The sequence below is a fragment of the Mastomys coucha genome, unplaced genomic scaffold (assembly GCF_008632895.1).
Source record: "Mastomys coucha isolate ucsf_1 unplaced genomic scaffold, UCSF_Mcou_1 pScaffold23, whole genome shotgun sequence".
NCBI classification, from domain to species: domain Eukaryota; kingdom Metazoa; phylum Chordata; class Mammalia; order Rodentia; family Muridae; genus Mastomys; species Mastomys coucha.
Window position 1 is genome coordinate 99911621 of NW_022196906.1, and position 8859 is coordinate 99920479.

At 52.0% G+C, this 8859-nt stretch overlaps 1 protein-coding gene across 2 annotated transcripts; it reads right to left on the reverse strand.

The window, feature by feature from the left end:
* Positions 1 to 1780: 1780 nt before the first annotated feature.
* Positions 1781 to 6221, reverse strand: Ppm1m (protein phosphatase, Mg2+/Mn2+ dependent 1M). 2 transcript variants are annotated; one of them, XM_031344381.1, is made up of 10 exons: positions 5972 to 6221; positions 5083 to 5206; positions 4683 to 4937; positions 4153 to 4265; positions 3747 to 3831; positions 3534 to 3652; positions 3289 to 3352; positions 2968 to 3075; positions 2710 to 2861; positions 1781 to 2331 (listed from the first exon to the last, which is right to left on the reverse strand). In XM_031344381.1, exons 1-10 carry the CDS (start codon positions 6193 to 6195, stop codon positions 2187 to 2189), a joined length of 1389 nt encoding a protein of 462 aa, XP_031200241.1. In that variant the 5' UTR covers positions 6196 to 6221; the 3' UTR covers positions 1781 to 2186. The 2 variants fall into 2 exon arrangements, with proteins under 2 accessions (XP_031200241.1, XP_031200242.1); XM_031344382.1 differs by having other exon boundaries at positions 5678 to 6100.
* Positions 6222 to 8859: the final 2638 nt, after the last annotated feature.

The following is an 8859-nucleotide window of genomic DNA, read 5'->3' on the forward strand; positions in this document are numbered from 1 at the left end:
AAAAAAAAAAAAAAAAAAAGCCTGCTGCAGCTACACTGACATACCTGCCATAGACCTAGTCTGCCCACTCTGGTTGTACTGTGTGAACAAGAGGAACAGACAGTAGGCTGTAGGGCTGAGCTAGCTGTCTTAGCAGTTGGTATGGGCAAGAGGTAGGCACAGGATGTTGCCTACACTTTGAGAGGATGTGGAGGAATGCTGAAGAAAGAGGAGGAAGCTAAACTCAGCAGCCTCATACAGTGAGGTTCTAGCATCTGTCAGCTGCCTGCCTGGGGCTGTAGGGGCAAGGTGTGGGTCTGTCCACAAGTCACCTGGGAAGGGCAAATTACCAGTGCTCTGTCCTGTCTTCCCCGAATAACAGGAAATGAAATCCAAAATGAGGAGATAATGTGTCTTGAGCCCTCCTAGAGGAATTAGTTGCACAAGCCTGCCACCAGTTCCCTCGCTGCCTGAAGCCCCTTGGTTGTACACTAAGAGTAATTCAGGTAAAGCTCTCTCAACAGATACTTCTGAGCCTCAGCAAGTTCTAGATGATGACAGAGGGTTTGATTTTGGCTGAAAAGGGGTTTCTCTGTGAAGCCCCGGCTATTCCTGAACTCACTACATAGACAGGGCTGGTCTCAAACCCAAGAGATCTGCCTTGCCTACCTCTGCCACTTGAGCGCTGGGACTAAAAGAAAGGCATGTGTCACCACTGCCCACTGGCGAGCTAAAGGAGGAAGGGGGAAGCAGCCTATGTATATCCCTCACTAACATGTCTACACCACCAGGCCACCCCGGGGGCGAGGCTGGTAGTCCACACCTGCTATCTCCATGCTTAAGCTGAGAGAGAAAAGTCACAAAACTGATGTCAGACCAGCCTGGCCTACAGAATGAGAAACCTATCACTCTAGAGGCAAAAGCCAAAGGATCACAAGGTTGAGACCACAATACAGAACCAACAAAGCCACATAGTGAAATTCTTGCAAAAAAGAAAAAAAAAATTTTTTTTTTAAGTAAAGAGGCAGCCCTTCTGGTGCCTCCAATCCAGAGTTCACAGGTAATTAAAGGTCTTCTCATTTCCCGGCAACAGCAAGGGGGCTAAGCATGGGACCAGTCCTGATTGTATGCAGGTTTGCCTGGTAGGACTAACAAAGAGTCCCCTGAAAGGCCAAAAGAAACAGCAAAATTGTCAGCCAGAGCTGTGTGAGCAACTCATGATTCACAGGGGCTTTTACATGCAAACATTTAATAACATGTTGGCTGTGTGTCTGAAGGAAATGCTGTATGTGAGTCTTTGGAGGCTGGGTAGGGTAGAGTGGGCAGGAGAATACCAGAGTGGGTGGCTATAGCTCTAAGCTGGCTAAAAGTGGAAGGTTAGAAACACGGAGAACTGGCTTGCTGAGAAGTGCTTGTACTTGGCATGACTGGAGAACAGCAGACACTGTTGGTGTGTAGGGCAGGCCTGGGACTGGGGGGAAGCAACCAGATTGGCAGCCAGGCTCCTGGCAGTGTCAGCCTGCCCTGCCAATGCTGGAGACTTCTCACCCATCTTACCCTACAAAGTTTATCTGGGACCTGTGCCCTTCACAGGCAGACAGCAAGGCAGGATCTGCACAGGTTTCAGGAGCTGTGCACAAGATGGCAGATCCAGCCCGGCACACGTTTTTAATCCTGAGCCATGGCTCAGGAGGCAAAGACAGGTGATCTCTGAGTTTGAGGCAAGCCTGGTCTACATGGACAGACAGAACTACATTAACAGACCCCTCTAAAAAAAGAGAGAGAGGAAAGAAAGAAAAAAATTAAGATCGCTTTAATCGTTTAAATTAAGCAAATGTGAGACTGCTCTGAAGTTTCAAGAAGGTGCCCTGTGTGGATGGTTGGTTAAATGAATAACCATGGGTGTGGTTATGGTGGTTAAATGAATAACCATGGGTGTGGTTAATGATGGTTAACTGAGATTTCAGGAGTTGGAACCACACGTAGCTGCCCGCTCCCCAAGACTTCTTAGTGCCCCGGACCCTTTATCCTGCAGAATGCTATCAAGTACCTCTGCCCGGGGAACATTACCATTGCAGAAGGTGGGACCTAGTGAGCACTGGGCTGTGGCTCAGAACAGACCAGGCAGGGCCTGCTCTTGGCCACAGTGGACATATGCTGAGTCTGCACTGGTCCTGAGGAGGTGCTAGAATACAGTATCTGAAACGTCAGTGGCCACTTCCCTCTTGGGCCTGGCTGTGCAAAGGAATTACGAACACGGAGACATCATCGTAGGACACCTGCCCTTCTCCCGTGGCACCATTGTCCTTCCCTTGTGTGTTGTGTATCAGCATTTTGGCCAACTCTGAGAACCTGTAAAGACCACCCTGCAGATGTACTTCGGATGTACAGTAGAAGACCAAGGCTCCAAAACACAGTGCAAAGGGCAGGACACCTAGGAGACCCCCCTAAATGTGGTGAAACTTGTAAGACAAGCAACAAGCCTGAAAGGGCCAATAACTACATTATCAACTGGACTTGGGTTTTTTGTTTGTTTGTTTGTTTTTTGGTTTTTTTTGCTCATATCCCCTTTCCCTTGGGAAGCTTAAGAGAGCCTGATCAGCCCACCAGCCCCGAGTTAGTAGTCTTCGCAGCTGTAGCTACATGGTGCTGTTGCTACAGTCAGGTCTCCCTCAGCTACAGTTGCTAGCACCAACCCAGGTCCAGTCAGGTCTCCCTCAGCTACAGTACCTGTGTGGGTCATCCTTTTGGTTCGAAGTGAGGAAGCTCCGCACAAGCAGTGCCACCTGCTCATTGGACAGGACATCCCAGAGCCCATCAGTTGCCATGACAACCACATCATCCTCCTGCAATGCCAGCTGGTCTACATCCAGCACAGTCACCTGCAAGTTAAGACTAAGAATCCTCCAGTGTTCCCAGCTCCTACCAGGTTCATTCTCTGCCTTGCTGGGCAGGTGGAAGCTGGGGTGGGCGACACTACTCTGTCACCTGTGGGATGGAGAGCAGGAAGGGCTTCAGCTGGATGTTGGTGTCCAGGACTCTAAGCTGATGGTCACCCAGCCCTCTGGAGACAGCCAGTGTTCCCAGTAACCGAGCCTGGGGGAGGGAGGGATGGGATGAGAGTGAGCTTATCACATGTTCAAGGACAGGCTCAGCTAAGCACAAGAGGGGAAATGAACAATGGCTTCCAGGGGAGGAACATCAGGAGGGAACGGACGCCAGCCACTAGCAAGGGGCAGGGAAGCTCCCATCTTCAAGGAACAACTAAAGACGGATTCTTGGGAGATGTGGGGGAGAGGAGCCACTGACCTGCCTACCCTGTCCATGAATCAATGGATACTTGAGGTCAGACTTTTCCACCTGTTTGTAGCTCCTGCAGGAGCAGACCTAGAATCAGCCAAAGACCTACACACCACTGAGGCTTCTCCCATCCTAAAGCCCAGCTACCAAGCTTTCACATGCCCTCCTTGCCCAGGCAGGACTGCCTCGCGCCACAGCGGTGAGCCTGAACCCTGGACCTTTTCCCACCACATGTCCTCATCCCGCCAGCTCACCAGCCTCTCATGTGATGATCCCTGAACAAAACCTTCTGCCCCAAGTCATCGCCCTTCAGCCGCCGTGGGAACTCCAGTCTCGTGAACTCACCAGCCAGAAGTTCAGGGTAGGTAAAGGCCTAGGTGGGGGAGGCCACTTTCAGATCAGGCTCCCTCCCAGGGCCCTAAATGATCTTCTACCCGGAGGAAGGGTCCCCCTGCCAAGGGCACTACCAGCTGCTGGATCCGCTGCCGCTCTGTTTCTGGGGTGCACTCAGAACTCAGTACCCGTATCTCATCTCTCCGAACCAAGATGGCTCTAAACAGGTTGGAGGGAGGGAAGAGATTGATGAAGTAACTACCATACTCACCCATGGCCACCTTTCTCCAACCAGGGCCCAGTTCTAGCCACTGTGATCCCTTGTTCAAATCCCTCTGGGACTCTAAGACCTACAGAGTAAAGGTACAGCCCATTAGCATGGCACCAATCCCCCTTGCCTGCTTCGGCATCATTGTCCATCCTTAAGAGTTGGCTTATGCCAAGTACAAATGCGCGGTAGTCAGTCAGTCCTCCTCATTTCTAACCTCCTTTTATTGTCTTAACTCCCCCATCCTGTCTGCCCTCCAATGGCCCACTCACCTGCTATCCCCAGCATTGGCCACATACAGCTTCCCCTGCAGGAACACCGCCACCAGGGCCGTACAGCCACCCATCTGGCCTGAGGCCTCCAGCTCTCTCCCAATCACATCATCCTAGAGCAAACCAAGGTTGTTATAGCTACGCCTGAACTTGCCACCACCTCCAGTCCCCCGACTCCTTACAATGACATTCCCACAAGCAGGCCTACAACATCTCAGCTCAAAAGCTTGGTCATTAACTCCTGAATACCTCGTAAAGAGACTTACACAAGGGAAATGTAATTCAAAACAGGAAAAGAAACCACTGCCTGCACTGAGGGCCAAAGGCATGGACAGGTGAGCAGTTAGCACACATAAGGAACTAGATACATGGGAGGGGTTAGCTGAAGACCATGGGGCTGTTACCAGGAAAGAAGGAATCAACACAACCTCTCCACAGCCCAAGGAATGGTGACTATGGTGTGCCGTTATACCCCGGGTTCTTTTAAGTCCCTCGGAGGAACGTCCCTTCTCCCCGAAGGGCCCACTCACGCATTCCTGGAAGGCGTTCTCCAGAGCCCCAATCACCAAGTCTTCTGCCCGGATCCCCTTTTCCTCCACAAACTGGGGGTCACTGGAGCAGACACAGCGGCCACTGAGGTGCATGGGGGGCTGAGTGGCCATCATGCCTTCTACCACAGCCTCCAGCTGCCGGCGAAGGCAAGAATGCAGGGTGTTGGCAGCCAAGATGGCTGCAGCAGGTCCACCATGCCCATCAAACAGTGCCCAGTAATGACCCGTCAGGAACTGCATAGGAAGAGCTCTGTGTCAGGCACCACCAAGCTTCCCCAGGTGCCCAGCCTGAACTAGGACATGAGACAGTAAGGCAGGAGGAATCTCATCCTGGACCCAAGCCTGACAGCCAGCCGGGATCAGGCAAGGCAGTACTCACCTCCTCTGGGCACACCGTCAGCCACTCTTGATCTTCTTCGATCCCAAACTCACATCGCCGGATGCAGAGCTTCCCACAGGCAGCCTGGTCTTCGTTGAATTCAGATTTCTCTGCATTGATAACCCTGAGGCCAGGAAATCAACCGTGATGTCTCATCTAGGTCATTGTGGGCACAGAGACTCCACTTGAGACAAGTGCTTCTAGGTGCTGTCGTCCCCTGACACACTTGGACAACTGTGTGTGTGTGTGTGTATGTGTGCACGCGCACACGCGCGTGTTTGTACAAAGGCCAGAAGTGGATTGCCCTTCTCCTTAGTTTTTGAGACAGGTCAGTCTCTTACTAAATCAGAGCTCACTGATTCAGCTCGAATTCCTGGCCAACAAGTCCAGGAGCCTTATGAATCTGCCTCCCGAGTGCTGGGATTACAGGCCCCGACTGCCACTCCCAGCTTTTTCACAAGGTTTCTGGGGATCCTAATTCCAGATCCTCCTGCTTGCTCTGCATGCCATATAAGTTTTCTAACTGTTCACTGGCTTGCGCCTTTAGACTCACTGTGCTGGCCCAGGGTTTAGGAAGTCCCACTTCAGTCCGAACCCTATCCCACAGAGCACAGGCCAAACCCTGAGTGAAGTGCGAGGTGGGACATACATCTCCAGAGGCCCGAAGAAAGGAGGGTCCAGTCGGATGCGAGCCCTCCCGGGACCTCCGACCTTCTCCAAAAGAAAATGCAAAATCGAGAAAAAGGAGGAATGCTGTCAAGAGTCCTAGGGTGAGGACAAGAAGAAGACTAGCGGGGATGTGCACGCCCCGTCGGCTCTCCAGGTCAGCGTAGAACCAGACCGGATCAGGCAGGGGGTCGGGAGGGGACGCGGGGGCAGGGGCACTCACTCGGCGTAGCCTGCGTTCCAAGGCAGCGTGCGGCCCCGGGCTGGGCTGCGCACCGGCCGGACATCGGGGCGGCGCGAGGCGTCGGTGGAGCCCGGGCTGGAGCCGGAGCCGCGCAGAAAGCGGGGCCGGTGATAGGGCACCGGGCTGGAGCGCGGCCCGGCTGGCCGCGGCCCTGGTAGTGGACCCCCGGGTAGGAAGCGGCGCCGGAACCAGCCGGCGGACATTGCGTGGCGGCCGGGGGCTGCCCGCGCTCAGCGGGACGCCAGGGTCCCGCCCGCCACAGGGAGGAAGCGGGCCTTGGGGGGTGGGGCCTGTGGTGAGAGGCCACGCCCGTCGCCTAAGTGTGTGCAGCCACACTTCTGTAAGAAGGGAATATGGTCACGTATCCCACTTTATAGGCAGGATAACTGAGGCCTAGCGAAGTGAAGACGCCTGCCTGCGTCAGAGTACCACTGAGAAGGCACAAAGGCTCGCCCGCACCTGTGGGACTCGATCCTCTGATCCTCTGAGAGGAGAAACCCTTCCCTCTACTCTAGGAACCAGAATGGGTGCTGGGCAGGTGCTACGCGGAGCATTAGCCTTGCGCTCATGGCAACGGTCTTACGCAAGGGGTAGACGGGGACAGTATGTCTTTGGAGGTGTGAGACCGACATATTGAGTAAGAAATAGTGTGCTCAGAGTGCTCCAGAGTTCTGTTCACCCTGGTCCTCCTCATCCTCAGAAACCTGCTCCCAAATGTCTGCCCCTTCAGTTAAGATGGCTTCTCGCCTCCACCAGATCCTCCCTGGAGTGTGAGGGACGGACAAGAGGAACCTATGAGAATTTAAGAGGGAGTATATAGTTCCTTTCTCCAGCTGGTCGAAGGTGCAACCTTGGATTGAGGGAAGTGAAAAATTTCACCAACCTCTCTTTTGTTTTGTTTTGAGAAGGCGCTCACCAAGTAGCCCAGGCTGACCTGGAACTTGCTGTGTAGTCCAGGCTGGCCTCTGCCTTTTGCATACTACAACCACAGGCCAAGTGTCATCGCTCTGGCTCAGGATATCTCTTAACCCCCAGATAGCTATAACTTTTGGAGGAGAGCACCTGTCACTTTCTGTCACCTAAGTCTAGGTGCCCCTCTGCAAGGCCGCAATTTCCATTTCATAAGGGAGGACTCGGGCCCACAGAGGGGAAGTGTTAGATGCCCAGGGTTTCCAGTATGACCGTGTAACTGAGTCAGACCACCCCTCAAGCCATTTTGCTTCCTCTTTTCTCCTCCAGGAAACAAGTTCAAAATCTCTAAAGCCTAAGGATAGATGAATGAAGAGTTCCCTACTTTGGCTCAGCCCCTAAGCCCAGCCTAGTGCTCACTAGGCCTCACTTCCTTTTAGTCAGTCAGCCCTGTTCTGCCAGCAGTTCCTCCTGCCCAAGGAGGAAGGTTCTTAGGAAACAGCTGCACCCCAGTAACGGGGGGGGGGGGGCCTAATCCTGAGCCCACCCAGTAACAGCCACAACACTGGGCATAGGAGGATGGTGCTAAATAGAGGGACTTCTGAGCCCAAATGTAATAGTAGCTCTGATAGATAGTACCTGACCCAGCTGTGAATCGAGACAAGGTCTGAGAAAGTTACAGCCAGACACTCCCCACCCCCAAAGCCTGCTTCCAACAAAAGAAGAGAAGGATACATATGATAATTTGGTACATCCAGTTTTCCTTAGATACTTTAGTTCCTGCTGTAACAAAGTATCTGCAGAAAGCAACTACAGGAAGGAATAGCTTCACCCATCACAGCAGAAGCCAGCCGGGCCTCTGGCCACATGTGTCTGCCACTGCAAAGAAAGAGGTGACTTCCTGTTCAGACCCCAGCCTACAGGCTGGTGCTGCTCACATTCACAGCTGCTCTTCCCTCCTCACAGACAAGCTCAAAGGTTCCACACCTGGATAATTAATTTTACAATCAAGAGCAACCATCACACTGTTTCGCACGAGCTTGCATAGCTTATTTACCCATCCTTGACAATCACAATTCTTGTCCAAGTTTAAAACGTTTTGCCTCCAGGTAGATAAGATTCCACAGACAGTTCAGTTCTCATTTATTTCATGACAAGGCAGGCAGCCCCTGGAAGACATGTGCAACGGCATCTATCTTTGTGGGTGGCCTGTTTCCTTTATCCAGTTTTCCACCTCACCACTTTTTTTTTTTTAACCTCTTTCTTGTTTGTTGGAAAAATTCCATGTAGCCCAGGCTGGCCAGGAACTCACTATGTAGTTCAGGCTAATCCTGAACCTTTTCTTCCTTCCTCCCTTCCTTCCTTTCCTTCGTTCTTTCTATTTGCTTACTTACAAGGCAGACTCGAACTATGCAGACCAGGATGGTCTGGAATGCACTGAGGCCTTTGCTTCCTTAGTGCTAGATGATAGGTATTTGCCCGCGCACCTGATTTATGTAGTGCTAAGTAGCAAACCTAGTACTTCACATGTGTCACGCATGTTAGAATGTTCTGTCAGCTGAGCCGTATCTCCAGCCCAAGGATGTCATTTGAACTAGTTATTGCTTGAGTTCTTCACAGATTTGGGGGGTGTGTGTGTGTTATATACATAGATTGTGTGTGTTAGAGTGCGATGTGGAAACCAGAAAGTGGATGTCAGCCACCTTCCTCTATTGCTCTACCCTTCTTTCTCCCTCACACTAAATCTGGAGCTCTCCATTTGGCTGAGCTCCAGTAGGTATTGGCCTGTCTCCTCAAACTCCTTCTCCCCAGGTCCCCAGTCTCCCTGCACGGTCCAGGGGGAAAGCCAAGTTTTTTCACTTTGATGCTGGGAACCTGACATTATATGCTAACTCAGCACTTTACTGACTGAGCCATCTCTTATAAATTTATCTATTTTTTTTCTTTTTTTTTTTTTC

Excerpts from the sequence above, each read along its gene's own strand:
- Ppm1m (XM_031344381.1), bottom strand. The coding sequence starts at position 6,195 with ATGTCCGCCGGCTGGTTCCGGCGCCGCTTCCTACCCGGGGGTCCACTA. Across the intron at positions 5,207-5,971 it reads TGGAACGCAGGCTACGCCGA|GGTTATCAATGCAGAGAAAT; the intron begins GTGAGTGCCCCT and ends TCCTGGCCTCAG. Across the intron at positions 4,266-4,682 it reads AGAACGCCTTCCAGGAATGC|GATGATGTGATTGGGAGAGA; the intron begins GTGAGTGGGCCC and ends GGTTTGCTCTAG.